The sequence below is a fragment of the Bison bison genome, unplaced genomic scaffold (assembly GCF_000754665.1).
Source record: "Bison bison bison isolate TAMUID 2011002044 unplaced genomic scaffold, Bison_UMD1.0 scf7180017864371, whole genome shotgun sequence".
NCBI lineage: Eukaryota > Metazoa > Chordata > Mammalia > Artiodactyla > Bovidae > Bison > Bison bison.
Genome location: NW_011494943.1, coordinates 2,794,831 through 2,815,671, shown reverse-complemented (window position 1 = coordinate 2,815,671; position 20,841 = coordinate 2,794,831). Strand labels below are relative to the sequence as shown.

Here is a 20,841-nt window from a genome sequence, read left to right as displayed (position 1 = left end):
CCTGCAATGCAGGAGACCTGGGTTTGATCCCCACATCAGGAAGAACCCCTGGAGAAGGGCATGGCAACCCACTCCAGTATTCTTGCCTGGAGAATCCCATGGACAGAGGAGCCTGGTGGGCTACATCCATGGGGTCTTGAAGAGTTGGACACAACTGAGAGACTGATGCACACAAAAAAAAAAAAAAAAAAAAAGAGAGAGAGAAGAAAGAAACAAAAGGATATCAAAGAATATGTCCCAAATGAAGGCAGCAACAAATCCATGATGATTTCTCCCCTCCCCTCCCCTCACAAACTGGCTATGGAAAGGAAGGATGGATGGATGGGAAGGAAGTCTACAGCAGTGGTATGCAGAGGGGTACAGGACTTCACAGGCGGTGCTAGAGGTAAAGAATCCGCCTCTCAAGGCAGGAGACACAAGAAACGTGGGTTCCATCCCCAGGTGGGGAAAATCCCCTGGCAGAGGGAATGGCAACCCACTCCAGTGTTCTTGCCTGGGAAATCCCATGGACAGATGGGTGTGGTCAGATGTTCTTCTTGAGCCAAAATGGTGATCTAGTGCTAATTTCTAAATGCTGGAGTCCATGTGTCAATAGCTGATCAGCTCGGTTTTCTCTGTTATTGAAACATGTAAGTGCATATGCATGTGGTCAGTCACTCAGTTGTGTCTGACTCTCTGCTACGCCATGGACTATATAGCCCACTAGGTTCCTCTGTCCATAGGATTCTCCAGGCAAGGATATTGGAGTGGGCTGCCATTTCCTTCTCCACCGAATCTTCCTGACCCAGGGATCAAACTCTCATCTCTTGCATCTCCTGCAATGGCAGGCATATTCTTTACCACTGCACCACTCTCATGCACCCCTCACCAAAAGAAAGCATACTAATTTGCAAAGTTGGACTTTTATATGGATAAATTCTTGGGAACTCAGCTGGATGATAAATGTTCTAGATGAAGAAAAATACAATCATGCTGGCTGGTGTTACTTTGAATATGATTACTAACCTCAGAAGAACTGTACAAAAAAGATCTTCACGACCCAGATAATCACGATGGTGTGATCACTGACCTAGAGCCAGACATCCTGGAATGTGAAGTCAAGTGGGCCTTAGAAAGCATCACTACGAACAAAGCTAGTGGAGGTGATGGAATTCCAGTGGAGCTCTTTCAAATCCTGAAAGATGATGCTGTGAAAGTGCTGCACTCAATATGCCAGCAAATTTGGAAAAGTCAGCAGTGGCCACAGGACTGGAAAAGGTCAGTTTTCATTCCAGTCGGAAAGCAAGGCAATGGCAAAGAATTCTCAAACTACCGCACAATTGCACTCATCTCACATGCTAGTAAAGTAATGCTCAAAATTCTCCAGGCCAGGCTTCAGCAATACGTGAACCGTGAACTTCCAGATGTTCAAGCTTGTTTTAGAAAAGGCAGAGGAATCAGAGATCAAATTGCCAACATCCACTGGATCATGGAAAATAAAGGGAAACAGAGAAGAGAATGTCTTCAGCTGTCAGCCCCTCCCTCTAGCCGAGCGTGAAGCCCACCTCTCCCCCTCGACCTAGACGCGTGGTCTCCCATCCTGTCCCTACGGTTCCCATGCTGCCCGCCCTCCACCTGTAGTCCAGTTGCCACTCCCCCTCATCTAGTCAAGGACTCCAATTCTTTAATTATCCCCTCTCTCTCCTACATCATCTATTTTTTCCTCTCTACAGGATCCTTCCCATCTGCTCATAAACATGCTCAACGACCTCCCGAAAACAAAAGAAAGACACAGCGGAAAGCTTGCTTTGACCCTGCCTTTCCCTCCAGCGCTGAGTCTCCCACTGACCTTCTCCCCTTTCCGTCAAGATTTTTCCAGAGTGGTCCTTTATCTCTCACCCCTTGTTCTCCGCTGAAGCTCCTGGAGTCAGGTGTTGACTCCAGGCAGATGCTCAAGTCCAGGGGCAGCTCCTCCCTCTCACCCCTGGGATCTGAGCCACATCCACAATCAACCTCTTGTCGCTTCCTTTTCTCTGCTTTGCTCTTCGGTAACCACGCTTCTCTGTCTTTTCTGAGACCTCTTGGCTGGCTCTTTCTCATCCCCCTTGAATGAGTGTCCACTGTGTCTCTGACTCACAATATTTCAGCGTTCCCAGCTCTGGTACCCTGTTCCCCATCCTCTATCCAGCCTTTGGGAGAACCCTTGCAAGCCTGTACCCCTCCCTACAGATCTATGCAGAGGCATCTGGGCATACACCCTCAGCTCTGATCTTCTGCTCCAAATCCAAACTCATGGATACACAACCTCCTACCGACTGTTACCCAATGAGTGTCAAAGAGCCATCTGGAACGCAAAACTGAGCTCTTCATTTTTGCTGTTATCCCCAGGTTCTCAACCTTGCTTCTGCTCTAGCGTCTTTGCACTGGTTTGGAATTCTATTTCTCCAGGGATCCACTGGGATTGTTTTCTCTATTCTAGGCTTCTGAGAAAACATTGCTTCAACTGAGAGGCCTTCCCCAATGGCCCTACCTAAAATGACATCCCCCCATCTTTGCAGGAATACACACGTTTATTTTACCTTTTTTTTTTTTGGCCCTTAACTGTGCCTGGCCTTAGACTGTTTCTTTCCTTCCTGTCTCTCCCACTAGGTAGTTCTTCCAAAAGGGCAAGATTATTTTTCTGGTTAGTTGCCTTCAGAGTGTCTGTGAATGATCAGACACAAGATAAACCTCAGTGTGGGAAGCCACGAAGTAATGAATTCCAGAAAAATCAGGTACTGTGACTGAAAACTCTTATCTCACTGGCTGCAATAGTTCTAGACCTGGAAAGCAGACAGATAGGTAGATGGATCGATCACTAGATAGATCTGATGGATGAATGGACAGATAGCTACGTGGATGATTGATAGATGATAGAGAGATGGGACAGAGAGATGGATGGACAGACAGTTTTAAACTTCTATGAGGTGTATCTCTAATTCGTGGTGTCATTACACTCCTAAAAGAGGCAGCATTGCAGTGTCTTTCAATGGCAGGGATTTGAATACGGAAAAGAGATGTGTCATTCAGACTATAAACATAGAGACGGTCTCCAGCTCTGACCATTTTCCCTGTGTGCTACTGTCTCGAGTGCCTTTGCATGCAACCCACCGCTTAATCATCCCTACAACTCGATGAGGTGAGAACTCTTATGCCTGTTCCACAGATGAGGAAACTGTGTCTGAGTCTGAGTACCGTCTGCCTTTGTGTGTGCCGCTCCCACACCCACAGGTTCAGCCAGTCCTCAGGGTATGTGAGGGGACATGGAGTCCACGGAGACAGAGGGCGGACTGTGCTCTGCTCTGTGACGTGAGGAGCTTGAGCATCAGTGGGGTTTGGCACCCGGGGGGTCCTGGGAGCAGGTCCCCTTGGAGGCTGAGGGGTGACTGAAGTTGGCCAGTGGGCGCCCTGCTAGTGACCCAACGAGCCGGGGTTCAATGCTAGATCTGCCCCGCTTCTAGATCTCAGGTATGTGAATTAGAGAGTGTGACAAGGAGATACCCAGAAAGACTGGGAGGTAAGATACAGATGACGAGAGAGATGGAGACAGAGAAGTTCACAGATGCAGAGAGAAGGAAACAGGCCAAGGGAGAGACGAAGAGGCTGGAAGCCCTCGTGAGCAGGGCAGCGCATCTACTCCACTCCATTCCACACCTGTAGATTCTATGAGAGCCTGTTCCGCTCTCTCACTCTCCACACACGCTGTTTATGGTGAGAGGATTGCTGGAGCTTCACTTCGCTCTGCTCCCTTCATCCCTGATAAGACACTATATGCTTGAAACAAGCGCTAACAACGAGAAACCGTGGCCAGTCCACGTCTGAACTGAAGACAAGATACATTACTCAGTCGCTGTGTGAGAAGGTGACCAGTGCTCAGTTGTTCTATTTCTCACATCTGGATGCGGCCACACATGGAATTCAGAAAATGGAAAAATCCTTTAAATCAATATCACAACTCTTTGAAATGCATAAAAAGTACGAGATGAGATCTCTATTTACACAGAAATCTCTGATAATATATATATTTATAAAAGCAAATCTGTACTCGTGTTATTAGAACCGAGTTTCTTAAGATGTTTCCAGGTATGCTAATACAGTATTGGTCATTGATCCCTAAATGGCTGGCTACTGTCTCATGCTATAAATAGACTGCTAAATTATTTGTTAGATTCTCAGTGGAGATGACCCAGACTTCCATGTCTATATTCGTAAATTGAGAATGACATCTAAATGAACCTGATTTCATCTACTGTTTGTAAAATCCATGTCCAGATAGCAGAGGGGAAACCTGGCCCGTGGAACTCATCCTTAGACCATTGTTAAATTTGTTCCTTTTACGCCTGTGCGATGTTTGACTTGAATGATGCCCATGAGGTTTTGTTTCTAGGCTTCATTGGCAACGTACTTCCCACGCTATGCTTCCAAATATCATCTCTTGGCTGTGGGGGGGGATAAAAGCGCAATGGATTTCCTTCATGGAAAAAAGCAAGTGTTCTCTTGTCACCACAAGGTGGCGCAGTGGGGACCAAAAACCCTCAGCCTCCTGGTAGGCGGCAATTACTGGAGGCTCTGACATAATTGCTGTTATTAACCCTGCAGTTATCATTATCATTATGATGCGCCTCAAGACCAACACATAGCCCTAGCCTCCGGGGAACGAGACGGAGCTTTTGTCTCTGTTTTTACCCTTCTTCCCTCTGCCTGCCACAATCTTTGATATTTTGCTTTCTTCCAGTCCCCAACCCTAGGCGTCCCCAATTTGCACAAGTGGGCGTGCAGATCCTTCGTTGATTGAGACAGCTGGGTTTCCCTGGCAGCTCAGGGGTCAAGACTCCGCCTGCCAATTCAGGGGACCCGGATTCGGTCCCTGATCTGGGAAGATCGCACATGCCACGGACCAACCGAGCTTGTGCGCCGTAAGTACTGAGCCTGTGCTCGTGAGCCCGGGAGCCAAAGTACTGAGCCCACGTGCCACAAGTACTGAAGCCTGAGCGCCCCCAGAGCCCGCGCTCCGCAACAAGAGGGGCCCCCGCAGCAAGAAGCCCACCACCGCAACTAGAGAGGAGCCCCCTCTCATCACAGCTAGAGAAAAGCCCGTGGAGCAACTAAGACCCAGCACGGCCAAACATAAACGAATAAATAAAAGTAAAAACAAAAAAGAAGTAACAACAACAACAAGAAAAGCTTAGATAATAGCAAGTTACATTTCTGGAGATGGATAAACCATGCTTTGTACTGTTGGATGAATCTGAGGCAGCTGTCAAGGCTTTAGTCTTCCATGACTACTCTGATATTTATTTATAAGAATGAAAAAGCCATTTTGGAAACTTTGGTTTACAGTTGGGTCCAGGTTTGCTCTTCACAAACTGCTCGCTCTCTGGGTTCCACGCCAGATGGAATACTGGAAGGAAACTCCAAAACACTGCAATATGCTGTCCGTTGATTTTATGATTGGTGCTGAGATTAGACCATCTCTCCTCAGAGCTCAGGGACCAGAAGACGACTGGGGTCTGGGAATCGAGGCAGGGCAATCGTAGGCAGTTACATACTCATTGGGAGCATATTATTCCCACAGGGAAATGAAACTCAGGCTGGCCAGGTGCAGCTGCTCAAGTCATTCACTGCACAAGTCACCGATCTGTAGATGCACCTCTTAATAATAAACAAAGGGCCAATAGCCTCCTTGGGGAACATTGTCCCCAGCTTCCGTCAATCTAGCATTTAGCGTCTCGAAACTTAGTAGCATTTTTGATGCCCTTTGTTAGTTATAAATTCAGGTTGCCCTCATCAGAATCATAGTGCTCTGTTTTAGTGACTACGTTTTTTATGCCACTACTCACTTCTGGCCTTTGTAATTGCAAAAGCAATATTTCATTTTTTTAATCAATCAGACGTGTCATTTTAAATGCCTGAACTTTTATCATTTCAAGTAAGTCCAGTTTTAAAAAGTACAGTAATGTGGGATCTGGAAACTAAGTTCAATAGATATTACTATTGTTAATGAATTATTGATCGATTATCATGAAAAATATTCAATTACATCATAGTTAGCTATTCATTAAGGAAAGATTTGAAAAGAAGCAGAAAATAACATGAATCAGGAATTTTTCTCAATTTTTAAACTGAGATAGTTCAGCAATTATAAAATAGAAATAATTATAGTCAAATACACACATCAATGAAAAAAGCATAAAAAAAACAAGAAACAAACAAACAAACAAAAATCAAGGGTAAAAGTATAGAGTGAGGGGGCAATCATCATATTTTGTGGTTTCAGAGAATGAAGAAAAAATATAAAGCAAACTGCAAACCAGAAACGTTTGGAAACAGTGAACCAGGGAGGCTGAGTAACTCCCTAAACTGCACAGCTTTGTTTAGTGACAGTGACGGGACTAAAATCAATTACTCTGGGGAGCGGAAAGATAACACGTTTAGGAAGTTGACCTCAGCCATCAACCTACACGTCACGATGAAAACATGTGTATTTAGGAAAAAAATATATTATTTTGTGATCCTTACTAAAACAGCATAATCTTACAGCCAACAATGCTTTCACTTCCAAGTGCCTTTGAAACATGCTCCTGTGATGGATCCGTGTGGAGAAAAACAGAGAGTAGCCGTTGACTGAGCAACTCCTATAAGCCACAGAGTTGTGTGCATGTGTGTATCTTTGAACACAAGCACACACGCGTATACATGTGAAGACTTAGCAGGTGTGTGTGTGAGGATCCTGATAAATTCCAAGGTAGTAGCATCACCTCTACACTCACGGAGAAAGGGAGGCTCAGCGACAAAGAGGGAGTTGCCCAAGTTCACACCTGGACTCTGAGCCCACGTCCATCTGACTGAAAGTCCATGGTCCCCCACACAGGATGTCACAGCTTAGAGAACACCTGCCTGGCACCCGAAGTGTGGTTGCCAGTCCTCTGGGGGCTCTGCACATTCCCGGGGCCCACCAGCCCATCACAGACCGAGTTTCTCCAAGTTCAATTCACAGAGGCTTATCTGGGTTATAATAGTTCACTTTCAGACACTGGGGGCTTCCCTGGTGGCTCAGATGGTGAAGAATCCGCCTGCAATGCAGGAGACCTGCCTTGTTGGATCCCTGGGTTGGGAAGATCCCCTGGAGGAAGAAATGGCAATCCACTCCAGTCTTCTTGCCTGGAGAATCCCGTGGATGCAGGAACCTGGTGGGCTACAGTGTGTGGGGTCACAAAGAGTTGGGTATGACTTAACAGCAACATCAATATTTAACAGAGATATCAAAGGGATTGCTTTTCCGGTTGAATGATTACACAAAGGAAATGTCTCAACCTCCAGCAGCATCAGGACCAACCATCGCCTCTGAGGATTGTGGAGAGCGCTGGTCCTCGGTATTTGTGGGGTTTTTTCTGCTGCACTTCCACGGTTTCGTCTCTATAAGAGAACTTAACTTTTCCTCCTACAAAAGATGGATTCTGACCTGATGAGCTGAGGTCCCTCTAGTATTTTAGAAGCCCTTGAATCTGGAATTGGCAGTGGCTGGCAGAGGCTCCCCTCTTGCCTTAACCCTGCCCCGTGGCCAGCCTGCCTTCCCAGGCTAGCTGGTATCAGATGCAATCAACGGGCAGCACAGTGCATAGTAAATAATTGATCTCCAACATGTGCTTCTAATTCAAATAAAGAGCCTTGAACCACAGTGTGCAGCGCATGTGACTCAAGTATTTTATGTGGAAATTGGAAGCTTTCTGATCAGTCTCTGTAAAGACGTTTTCGCAGGGTCTGAAGCTCTGGGGACTGTTTGTGTTTCAAGTTCAAGTTACTTAGCTCATGATTAAGAAGCTTTTATAGGCCCCAGCGGTAAATGAGAGAACAGAGGGAAAAGCATTCTTTGGCTGCGTAATTTAGCAAGACTTAATCTATCTGTTTGGGTTTTCATCCACCGGGCTTGCTGAAAACTTTAAATGATTAACCTGTCTCTCTGCGGCCAGCAGACTCTCCAGGGCTTCCATCAAGAGCCTGACAGCAGAGATCACCCAGCTCGGATTACCTTAATTATTGAGAAGCCTCTCAATCTCAGTCCAGCGGCTTTTTCTTGGGATAACAGACAGACTCTAAATCCACTGTTCTTTTACTTTGCAGTATTTAGCAAATAAAATAAATCAATGAGACCAAACAGCAAGCATTTATTTAACTTTAAATGTTCCCTGGTAGGTGCTCAGCAACTCAGAGTCTACTGAACTTTGAAATATTCAGCCATGTTGACTTAAGTCTCCCGACTTGGCACAAAAGATCCCAGACCGCAAGCCTGGATATCCCCGGAGGAAAGGAACCCGGGGCGACCTGATGGAGCAAGATGTTGTTTGCCCCCGGCCAGATCTCATGACCCAACCACACCGCCCTCAGAGGACTGTGTGCAGTTGCTTTAGTAAACTAATAGCCGTGAAAAAGGAGCCTGCGAATTCTCTCCTACTTGGGGTTTCTCTTACTGCAGAAAAGCTTCCGAAGCGATGCAGGCGAACGATGGTGTTCCAGCTGCAGGAAGATGTCGTCTCTTTGGGAGAGCGTCCCCGGAGGCTGCCTTGCTTGCGCTCTGCCCACACTTGGATCTGAACTGCGTCCCAGTTACTAACTTTTATTTTTAAAGCTCTGCCCTCCCAGGAGGCCTTCACAGAGAATTTGCCAAGCACCTCCCTGCTGCCTTGGCTGTTGGGCTGTGTGATTCCTCCCTGCGTTCTGTGTGGAGTACCCAAGTGTTTGCATCCCGTTCCCTTAAAAGTGAAAGTAAGAGGAAAGAGAGGTGGGTCACAGCAAGTGTAGGGCTGTGATTTAGCCGGGTTTTGTGATTTAGCCGGCTTCCCTGGTGGCTCAGATGGTAAAGAACCCACCTGCAATTCAGGACACCTGGGTTCAATCCCTGGGTCTGGACGATCCCCTGGAAGAGGAGATGGCAACCCACTCCAGTATTTGTGCCTGGAGAATCCCATGGACAGAGGAGCCTGGCGGGCTACAGTCCATGGGGTTGTAAAGATTGCCCCAGGTGTAGGGGTGGGGATTCCAAAAGTCCACAGGTGAAGCTTCCTTTTAAAAAAGTTCCGGGGACTCCTGGGCATACATCCGGAGAAAAACATGATCTAAAAAGGTACACGTACCCCAGTGTTCAATGCAGCACTGTACAATAGCCAAGACATGGAAGAAACCTAAACATCCAAAGAGAGAGGAATGGATAAATAAGACGTCATACATACAGACAATTACTCAACCATTGAAAAGAATGAAATAATGCCATTTGCAGCCACATGGATGGACCTAGAGATTGTCATACTGCGTGAATTCAGATAGAGAAGAAGTGTCATATGACATCCCTTACGTGTGGAATCCAAAAAGAAATGATACAAACGAACTTACTTACAAAACAGAAGGAGACTCAGAGACTTAGAGAAGGAACTTATGGTTGCTGGGGATAAAGGATAGTTAGGGAGTCTGGGACGGACATGGACACACCGCTCTGTTTAAAATGGATAACCAACAAGGACCTGCTGTACAGCACAGGGAATTCTGCTCAGTGTTCTGTGGCAGCCTGGGTGGGAGGGGAGCTTGGGGAAGAATGGATACATGTGTATGCATGGCTGAGCCCCTTCGCTGTCCACCTGAAACATTGTTAATTGGCTATACCCTAATCAAAATTAAAAGTTCAAAGAAAAAAAAAAAGCCCAGGTGTTTATACACATGCCTTGCAGAACATTTGAAACAGAAGAATCAGTGCTTATAATAGACGGAACTAGTAGAATATTTTAAACTGAGTAGAATGAGTGCCTAATCATTTAAATAAGAGTGGTCCAGAGAAGCCGCTTGGCATGTATCCTGGCCAACTCTGAAGAAATGAAATAAAATATTTAAAACCAGGGTCTGGGTTTCTTGGTGTATATACTTAGAGTTCATGTAGATGAATTCATGCCGTCTGACCTTGCCAGGAGCTCTTCTTTTTTAAATTAAATTTTGATTGGCGTATCATTGCTTCACAAAGCCGTGTTAGTTTCTACTGCACAGCAAAATGAATCAACTAACCCTATATCTATATACGCACATGTATCTATATCCACATATCCCGTCCCTTCTGGACTGCTTTCCCGTTCAGGTCACTGCAGAGCAGTAAAGGGAGCTTCCTGTGCTATATGGAGGCTCTCATTCGTTTTTGCCGAGGATTCTTAAACACAGCCTCGGGGGAGTTTTGCTTTTCTGCCCAAGCTGCACAGCACTTGCTAACCTGGGTCTCTGTAGCTTTCACCAGACCTAGTGAGGGCCCCATTCAAACACAGAACCTAATCTGCAGGAGGGGCAGAAGGAGAGGAAGGGCAGCCCACTGGAGCCAGGCCCACTCTCCCATCGAGGTCACTTAGTCCTCGGTGTCTCTGGGGCATTCCCAGGCCCAGAACAATCCTTTTGTATTTGTTTTACCATCATAGTGGCATTTCCTCAACCCTTCCAGAAAATCTGTGGTTTCCACAGAGACCCACTCCATCAAAGGCCATCTCCAAGTTCAAGTTGGATGTAACTTGTACATCCGTTTTATTTTTCCTTCCGAGTCTTTGCTTTCTGGATAATTCCTTCTAGTATTAGTTGCTCAGTCATGTCCAACTCTTTGTGATCCCATAAACTGTAACCCGCCAGGCTCCTGTGTCTATGGAATTCTCCAGGAAAGAACACTAGAGTGGGTTGCCATTTCCTTCTCCAGGAGATCTTCCTGACCCGGGATGGAACCCAGGTATCCTGCATTGCAGGCAAATTCTTTACCATCTGAGTCACCAGGGAAGCCAATTCCTCTAGATCTATGGCTTACTCTGAGTCGCATAGTTGTTCAGTCACTAAGTTGTACCTGACTTTTTGCGACCCCATGGACTGCAGCACACCAGGCTTCCCTATCCTTCACTATCTCTGGAGCTTGCTCAAACTCATGTCCATCGAGTCAGTGAAGCCATCTAACCATCTCGTCCTCTGTCACCCCCTTCTCCTCCTGCCTTCAATCTTTCCCAACACTAGGGTCTTTTCGAATGAGTCGACTCTTTAAATCATGTGACCAAAGTGTTGGAGCTTCAGCTTCAGCGTCTGTCCTTCCAGTAAATATTAAGGGTTGATTTCCTTTAAGATTACTCTCAGAAATTGTATTTATTGTCATCTCTACACAAGTCCGGAGGTGTGCTACCTAGGCTCACATGCTTTCCTACTTGTCCAGTTTCCCTTGTAAGGAATATCCCTGATCCTCACGCTCAGGAGATGGCTGCAGGAGCTCCAGCTACCATGACTGAGGTCCAGGTGAGGAGAAGGGTGAATGCATGAGGGTAACAGGGCATTTGACAGCTAACACAGATCCAGCCAAAAAGCTATCTGTATTGTTTAAAGATTTGCTTTTGATGTGGACCATTTTTAAGTTTTTATTGAGTTTGTGACAATATTGCATCTTTTTTACGTTTTGTTTTTTTTTGGCCTTGAGTCTCCCTGACCAGGGATTGAACCTGCAGCCCCTGTGCTGGAAGGCAAAGTCCTGACCACTGAATGGCCAGGGAAGTCCCAATGAGCTTTCTTAAAGGTCACATTCAGAGAGTTCTGCTGACATCTCAGGAACCAGAACTACATCACAGAAGCACAGCCTCCACCCTACCCCACCCTGCAAGAGAGACTGGGAAATGCAGTTGGAATTTTCTGTTTTAACCTAGGCACTTGGTTATCCCAGCTGGGAATTTGTCAGTCAAGAAGTAGTCAAGAATGAGATATTTGATGATGTAGAAATTAAAAATATCCACCCCACTGTTTTTGTGTGGGGATTAAGTGCATCTGTGGAAAGCACCTAGTGGGTGATACAGGAAAGAGCTTTTCTTTCTCTCCTCCTGTGTTCCCTCCTCCCAGGCTGAAATACACACGACAGCAGAGCCTCGATGCCACGATCTATTTTCTGTCTAATTAGGTCTACTGAATAATGTCATTTTTTTTTAGGGGAAGAGGCATGCCAGAAAAAAGAAAATTCTCATCATTGACAGAGTCTTTCAAACTAGAAATGCTATTTTGAAGACTGATTTCTTTCAATGCTTACAGGAGCACTTAACCGTTCATTTGAATAGAACTGTTCTGCAAGCTGTTAGAAACCCATAAAAATGGTTTCTAATTCTGCACACATCCTAATTCGAAGGAACAGGAATCTCGTGTTTGGTGCCCTGTCCCAGCGCTGACCACATCCACAGAGTTCCCACCAGCCTAGGCACACACTTTTTGCACAATTTTAAGATCTTTATCATAAAGTAACTCATTGGGGCATCAGAGTGTGTTATCAATCTAAACAGAAAATGAGAGATACGTATTACACAGGATGCTGGTCATATTAATACATCTCATCTGGGTAAGAGGGTTTGCTGGACAGAATGTATTTATTGGACATCCATGCAAGACCAGGACAGACAGCATCCAGGACGTAAAGTGAATGGAACTAGACTGGTGTGAAGCAAGCTATAAAGGGGAGAGGAACAAGTCTGCTCGTTGTTCTGGAGGTGGTTTTCTACTGGGTAGATGGCAGTACTCTAATTTAGCTGAGTAATTGCCACTCTGAAATCCAACTTGATAGGGCATGTGCAGTTTAAAAAATGGATTTTGCATTTCTGAAGCAAGATGAGAAAAATAAATTGCATGATTTTTCTCTCTGACATTAAGCTCCAGGACAATGTTGCAACCTGTGATCTTCAGATATCTCTTATCCATACAACAGCAGAAATAAAAGATTTGCACGTGTGCATTTATAAAATGACTTTATTGCTCATAGGCAAAAGAAAGAAGGAGGAAAAAGAGAGAAGGAAGGGAGGGAGGAAAAGCAAACAAAAGAAAAACAGCTTATGTACCCATATATTTTACTTCTATTGGTAATCTGGTACTCTGATTCAGTAAAATTTACTTGTGAGCTTTAATTTAAACAGTGAGAGGGGAGAATTTTCCAGAAAAAAGCAAAAACTATGTGTATTCATATTTATATTTATATAAAATAAACAAAAAGAGAACTGTGGCATATACTTAATGTCAGCTCAGCAACAATGGAAAAAAATCACACAGATAATTCTGAAGGTAGCTGATAATTCTTCAGTTGATAAAGCTTAGAGTGACTCTTCATTCCTAGGTGATCAGGTTTGTGTTTAAAGTAATCATGATTAACATCTCTTAACATGGAAATAGAGTGTACACATTTATCTCCTGCCCTACAATTTAAGCAATTCTGAAGCACTTAGCTGATCTGCTTCAAAATGTGCATTCAAAATTAAGGTGATTCACCTTAATTATATTTCACAAAATCCTTCATTTAAATGATGGTTCCAAGTTCCAAGGAAGGGTTTCTTAAAATCCAGAGTTTAAGTTGTTTCTGTTTTCTAAAGTGACCGAGATAGAAAATATACATAATTGCTCGTAGGCGAAAATAACAGTCTCCCCACCTCCTAACGCCCCACCCAACTGCCCGAAAAATAAAAATGAAAAAGGTCCCATCCCATGTGTAACCAGAGCTCCAGTCTTTCAAGATACAGGGACATGCTTTCTCTCAGAGAGTCTGAGACTGTTTATGGCTCTCCAGGATCCCAATCCTTCCTCCTGTCCTCAGAGAAGGTGGGGGCAGGTGGCTGGAAGAAGCCCCCTCATCACCGGCCTTACAAAACTGTTTGCCTTACTTCTGCTCTTCCACATACAGCCACTCCTTGGAGTCAATCTCCCAGGGCGTTTGAGAGAGAAATTTCTCTCTGAAAAGTAATGCCAACGTTTTTTCTGCCTTACAGACGAGAGAAAAAGCAACTTCTAGCCCATTTTGCTCCAGTACTCTTGCCTGGAAAATCCCATGGATGGAGGAGCCTGGTGGGCTGCAGTCCATGGGGTCGCTAAGAGTTGGATACGACTGAAGTGACTTAGCAGCAGCAGCAGTAGCCCTTTTTGATCATTCCCTGGCAAGTGGCATGTAGGCTCTGTCAGAATTTGGTGATACCTTACTTCTTACAGACACATTCTCTGCCAGCTGATACCAAGCCCCTGGGAGGGGTAAACACGGTGACTCAAACGGGTCGGGTGAGTGCACAGTGAAACAGCTCAACATCACAAGTTACTGAATGCACTCCTTGCACATCTTGATTGTAAGACATAAGGTCTTTATAGGTAGCTCATTACACTATCAATTTGGATATGTTTAACATTTTATCATCCATTCTATTTTCCTTTCTACTCTCTATTATTGTTTCCTCGTATCCTATCTTTGTTCCTTATTACTGAAATATTAACTTCCAACTGATAACACAAGTGTATGGAATAATTAAAAGAGATGAAATTTAATCAATTAGGCTTCTTGATAGCCTCCCTAATACAACAGTTGCTAGCCAAAAAAAAAAAAAAATTAAACAACTGTATATAATGTAATGTTTAGATATCTTTTATCATGCTTAATCTGCTCTATTTATCTTTCATCACCATCAAAGATAGGTGTCACATTCTTCAAAAGCTCTGTTTATATATAACTACTTGCCTTATGGTGATTGGCTAGAGAGTAAGAACCGCTGGGTGGTAGGTAGCCCTCACAGTTAAGATTCAGGACTACATCTGGGATTCTACGGAAATCCTGTTTAGAGTCAGCAGGGCCTTCTGGTACGGGGCTTCCTTACATTCTTCGGGGGCAGAGGGGGTGGTCTCCTCCGGGTTTTCCGAGCTGCTGACAATGGCCACAGCGCTGAACGACCTTCTTCTGACCTTGGCGTCGGGCGGGGCAGATGCTCGCACAGGCGGGGCCTTTTCCACGCTGTGGAGCTGCTGGTCTTTCCAGTCGAGCTGCTTGGCGCTGCAGAAGGGGGCGTAGACCTCCATGCTGCCCTCGAACTGCAGGCAGTTCACTTTGTAGTACTTCCTCTTCACTTCCAAGACGTCGTGAAACCTGTGGCCCCAGAGGATTTCCCGGGGGATGTAGGAGCTCCGGGACTGGTGGGACGTCCCGGTGGAGTCCCCGGTGTAGATGAACGTCACCAGGATCTCAAAGTTATCCCTGGCCACGGCCTTCCGGTCGAGCGCGTAGAGGGGGCTGTCGCGGTCGATCTCGTGCACGACGGTCACTGGGGTGACGAGGATGATCTGGTCATTGAGCAGCCTCAAGTCCTTGAAGGCCATGGTCATGCGCCCCTCGCCGTCCTCCGCGTAGCGCAGCAGCTGCGCACGCACCGTGCCCTCCACCACGTGGTTGGGGCGGAAGTCCCCGATGCGCCACATGAGGCAGAGCTTGCCGTCCCTCATGCCCACCAGCGCGAAGTAGCTGAACCGGATGGTCTGCGCCCTCTTCCTGGCCGTGGCCATCTTGGCCAGGGCTGCCCCGATGATGAAGGTGTTGATGACGCAGCTCAGGATGGACTGCAGGATGACCGTGAGCACGGCCACCGGGCACTCCTCGGTGACGCAGCGGTAGCCGTAGCCGATGGTGGTCTGGGTCTCCAGGGAGAAGAGGAACGCCCCCGTGAAGGAGTGGACGTTGTCCACGCAAGGCGTGGCGTCCGGGCCATCGTTCTGCAGGTCGCCGTGGTGGAAGGCTATGAGCCAGAAGACCGAGCCGAAAGTCAGCCAGGAGAGGATGTAGGACAGCGAGAAGATTACAAACATGTGGCGCCACTTGGTGTCCACGAGGGTGGTGAAGATGTCCACCACGTAGCTGCCCCACTCCCCGAAAATGTGCTTGAAGTACACGTTGCAGCTGCCGTCCTTGTGCAGCAGACGCCTCCTCGCTCTGCGCTTCTCGGCCAGAAGATGCTCCGGCGCGTACCCCGGGCACTTGGGGTCCACGCTCACGATGGGGTAGCTGCTGCAGTAGTGGCTCATGCTCTCCAGCGCCCTTGGGGGTATATCCGGGTGACTGCTGGGGAAGCAAGGGTCCTAGGAGCGCGGCTATTTGCGAGTTTGGGTTTTTTCACTTCAAACCTGAAAAACAGAAAATTCCACACGCTTCTTTAGCTTTCAGTTCCCGTCTTTAGAGCAATTGGCCCAATTCGAAGCAATTTGATGCCGTCTGAAACAGCTCAGACTTTATCTGAACGGCAGAAACATTAAGTATTGATCACTCATTTCAGTTTAGAATCCAGCTCAGTCATTATGGGAACAAAATATGCAATTAGAGAAAATAACATTTTTATATATGCATAAGGCTTCAGTAAACACTGTGATTATCCCAAATGAGGCCTCACAGCCTCTTCTGACCCAGCGTTAAAAAAAGAAAAAAAAAAAAAAGTCTTCATTTTGTAGACTCTTCTGGACTGAGGACATTTAGAAAACAAAACAATCTATAATGTAAAAAGGCAAAATAGAATTCAGGTATTTGTCTAGCCCTCTTAGAGGCTTTCCGTTTAAGTCAGATGGTTTTCCTTAGAAAAGGGAGGCAATTAAGAGTTTCTATGTTCCAAAGGGTGGTGAGCAGGGAGGAATTGGGAGACTGGGATTGACACATACATGCAATTGATATGGTGTATAAAATATTATAAAATAGATAACTAATGATCACGTATCGTATAGCACAGGGAACTCTACCTAATGCATGGTGGTGACCTGAGGGGGAAGGAAGCCGAGAGGGAGAGGATACATGTACACCTGTGACTGATTCATCCTGCTGCACGGTGGGAACTAACAACATCGTAAAGCAACTGTGCTCCAGTAAAAATTAACTTAAGAAAAGGGGGGTTTCTACATTACTGTTACAATGCAACTTACGTACGGGTTGTAGCGTACACAGCCCCTTGCCTTCTGTATCTGCAGCCTCTTCTCTCTTCCACGGAGGTATTTCTTCCTTGTCTACTTCCCAGGCCAGAACAGAACTGACAAGGATGCTATTTCAGACTCAACTCCTTTACCCTAGCTCCTCCTTTAGTTTTGAGAGGAAAAAAAAAAACTTTCTTAACCCTGGAGGAGTTAAAACCACTCCCAGGTAAGCTTTCCATAAAGTATAAAATTGGTCCTGCCTTTGTTTCAAAACATCCATCCTTTTTTTCTTCTTCTTCTTCTGTCTTTCTTTCCTTTTTTTCTCTGACACTGGAAGCTCTTCTCTTTCTGAATAGAAGCCGAAGATTTGCCAAGGCCGCTCCTCTTGCTTCCCTCTTAAAGGGAGCATGCTGCGGTTGGGCCCTCTCCCCCAGCTCTTCACCGTGTTGCTAAGGTTTTCATGGCCCTGCCTGGGCAAAGGCATTTTCCTCCCTCCAAATCCATTCGGTCTTTAAAAGATCAAGTTATATTGATACCTACAGTTATTATTGCTTTCAGCATCTTCAATATAGGTCAATGATCTTCCCACTCAAGTCTGAAAGTAAGTTTGAATAATTCAATATTGAATGGTCTTTAGTTACTTATCTGCCAAAAATGCCAAGTCCCTGGGACCCAGTGCTAATGGTTCACTAGTTACTAGAACCTGTTTTCTGCATCATCTACCTGTGCCAGGTAGGGGAGAGTGGAGGAAGGGGGAGACGTTGGACTAGAGGATCTTGTTGCTAGACTGCATAAAAAATTTCACAGGAATAAATATTATTGTAGACAATTGAGACACCTCCACCTTGAAACCAACCAAAGAAATTAATCACCAAGTATTTATCCAGTGCCTTCCCACTATGAAAGGGAGGAATGAGTTAATCCACCCCCACCCCCCAAGTCGACAGGCATCATTTTTCTTCTTCTCCAGGGACCAGGCCCACTTTACAATAAGCACTTTGTCTGGTGGCCCATTGTGAGGACGGACACTCTGCCTACAGCCAAGATGTCCTGGGAGGCACGTCCAAGTTCTCCCCGTCTATCCGTCTGCTTCTGGCCGCTTCATCCATCAGCCTTCAGATCTGCCTTGATGAGCCACATGTCTTTGGTCAGCTCTTCAACTGCATTTTGGGGAGACAGCCACATACTTTCAGGATGTGGCCCATGGCTGAGCAAACACATCCTGAAATGTTGAAGGTAAAATACCCCATGGCTTATGACAACCTAGAGGGTGAGATGGGGCTGGAGGTGGGAGGCGGGCTCCGGAAGGAGGGTCATGTGCGCACCTACGGCCGATTCACGCTGAGATATGGCTGAAACCAACACAATACTGCAAAGCAATTATCCTCCAATTAAAAATACATTTAAATTAAAAAAAAACAAACAACTATTTCCACAAATGTTGCCCACAGGATACGGGGTTCTTTGTAGGTTTGTCTGATGTGTCTCGGATGGACATCTTACAAACAGGAATCTATTCAAGGTTGTCAGTTTCTACTCCCTCATCTGATCCTTGGAGGCATGAGAATGCAGCAGTCTCATCAGAGGCCCACAGGACTGCAAATTAAGAAGCCGATTCAGAGATAGGGCTATTCTCTTCATCCATGCTTCCTTCTAACCCAGTTCCTTCAAGGGAACTGCACCCGTTGTGGGAGTCATAAATCAAGAGCTGCTGTGAGACACTCTGCTCTTTCCTGCTGCCAAAAGGAAAAAGAGAGGTTTTTCTTTGAAATGGCATTTACTTGGCATCACTCGGAGTTTCGGTAGTGCCAACGACTGTTATAAACAAGCCCTTTTAAAAAATACCTTCCACAGTATACTAATTGGTGAATGAAGTTTCAATTAATACAAGCTACAAGTGAGCAAATGTGAATCTGTGGAAAAATTATTTCTGCATAATGTAACAATGTCAGGGATACAAGTTAAAAGCTGTGAGAATTCTATTCCAGAAACCATCAGGTCTTCTACTGTGGTTTATTATCCTGATCATTCATTTCAACTTGTCCAGAGAAAAGTGTTCAGATTCTGCTTAAATGTGTACAGTTTATTCATCTATCCTTCAATTTCCCCACCACGTAAATGATGCATTTCCTAAAAGGCAGTTTCTTTTAAGCTAAATGTTAGATCATAGCCAAACTGATTAATTTAGTGTTTACCATTTCTCAGCCTACCCATGTGCTAAGATGTTTACAAAGGTCCTGTTGTCAAAATGGCTAGAAACAACATAGGTGTTTTTTATGTTTAGACCCCTGTTTTATATGTTGTGTTAACTTGAGCACTTTTCTATAGTTTATGGTTAAAGAACAGAGGATAAGGTTTGCTGATTGGACATTTCTATAGTTAACATTTGTTTTCCTCAGAATTAAAACTGGGCTTTAAAATTACCTGAATGCTTTCAAAACCATCTTGTCACCATCATCATGAAAAAGTATTTTCAGGGCTTCCCAGGTGCGCTAGTGGTAAAGGATCCACCTGCCAATGCAGGAGACACAGAGACTCGGGTTCGATCCCTGGGTCAGGAAAGGACCGTGGAGTGGGCAATGGCGGCCCGCTCCAGTACCCTTGCCTGGAAAATCCCCCGAACAGAGAAGCCCGGGGGACCACAACCTATGGGGTCCCAATAAGTTGGACACGACTGAGCAACAAACCACGCGTGCAAACTATCCTCAGTGTTCCTGCCTGTGTATTTCTTTTTGCATGCTTTATTCCTTGGTCTCCTAAAACTAACGGTGGCTATTTCATTGCCTGCAAAACTCCGTTGTTTTTTTTTTTTAATAAAAATGGAAATTTGAGCACTGCAATTACAAAATGGTGGGCTATAAAGTTCAAAAACAAATGCTAGACCTAACGTTTCAAACTATCTTGCCTGGCGATGAATGAGAGAGATAAGAAAGGATCTTCAGTGTTACATGGACTTTGTCCTGATGTGGAGTTCTTTTATAGATGTGGCTTGAGTAGGAGGCAACACACAGTGAGGAGGGTGGATCTCCCTGAAAACAGCATCCAAGTTCATCACAATTTTCAAAGAAACTTAGGAGGAACTCCTGACACACAGGTGAGAGAAAGAAAGTTAGAAGGGTGAGGCGATCCAACCCTGATAACAACTTTTCTCCAACCTTGCTCATTGTGCTAAGTCAAGACATTAAAAAGCGTTCCTTGGTCTGCTCTGACTAGTGACATCTGCTGTTAGGCCCCAGGTTTTTCAGATCTTGATGTGAATTCAGGGAGAAACCTTTGCCAATAAAGTGCATGGGCTACAGAAGGTGGCACAGTGGTAAGGAATCCACCTGCCAAGGCACAGGAGATGGGGTTCCATCTCTGGGTCGAGAAGATCCCCTGGAGGAGGAAATGGCAACCCACTCCAGGATTCTTGCCTGGCAAATCCTATGGAGAGAGGAGCCTGGCGGGCTGCAGTCCGTGGGGTCACAAAGAGTTGGACGCGACTGAGCTTCGGAGCATGCACGTAGAAACGACAGGGAATATTTTCAGCAAAAGGAAGGAGCAGCCTGCGTATCTGTCCCCTATTCTCAACGCACAAAAGCGCCTCAGTCAGGCTTACCAGTTTCGAAGCACTTCTGCCACTTTGCTATATGCTCTCAAACTCAGTTGTTTACCAAGCAGAATACTCAGTAAATAGTTCTTCAGACCTAAGCTTCTCTTTAGCACATTGAGGGTATAACACAGTGGCTAAGACGTTACAATCCTCTGTCACTTTCGGAATAAAATCTGATCTGGTCACTAGCATCTACTTAATATAAATATATGAATAGCAACAGTAATCATCTCTGTATAAATGGAGAGGCAGAACCAATAAAAGTCTAAAATATCTTGGATAAAATTCACTTATTCACATCCGTGGCCTTTGAGATGAACAAGCACTTTCTTTCCCATGTACATGACTTTCATGAAGTCATCCAGAATCAAGTTACTTTCCTGGCAAAACTATTAGATGGGGTAAATTTTAGTGGAAACGTGAGAGTTGACAGGGTAGAGATTAGAAAGGGTGGCCTGAATTGTCCATGCAGGTCATGGTCTTTGAGGATCTGCTCGTAGGAGTCAGGGCGGGAG

General features: G+C 45.5%; 1 protein-coding gene across 2 annotated transcripts in view; it reads right to left on the bottom strand.

Moving 5' to 3' along the window:
* Positions 1-12,774: 12,774 nt before the first annotated feature.
* KCNJ16 (potassium inwardly-rectifying channel, subfamily J, member 16) overlaps positions 12,775-20,841 on the bottom strand; it is a 69,716-nt gene continuing 61,649 nt past the window's right edge. For both annotated transcript variants that reach the window (XM_010856082.1, XM_010856081.1), the window contains exon 2: positions 12,775-15,963. In XM_010856082.1, coding sequence (XP_010854384.1) covers positions 14,602-15,864 — 1,263 coding nt within the window. In that variant the 5' untranslated portion in view covers positions 15,865-15,963 and the 3' untranslated portion in view covers positions 12,775-14,601. The remainder of the gene's footprint in view (positions 15,964-20,841) is intronic.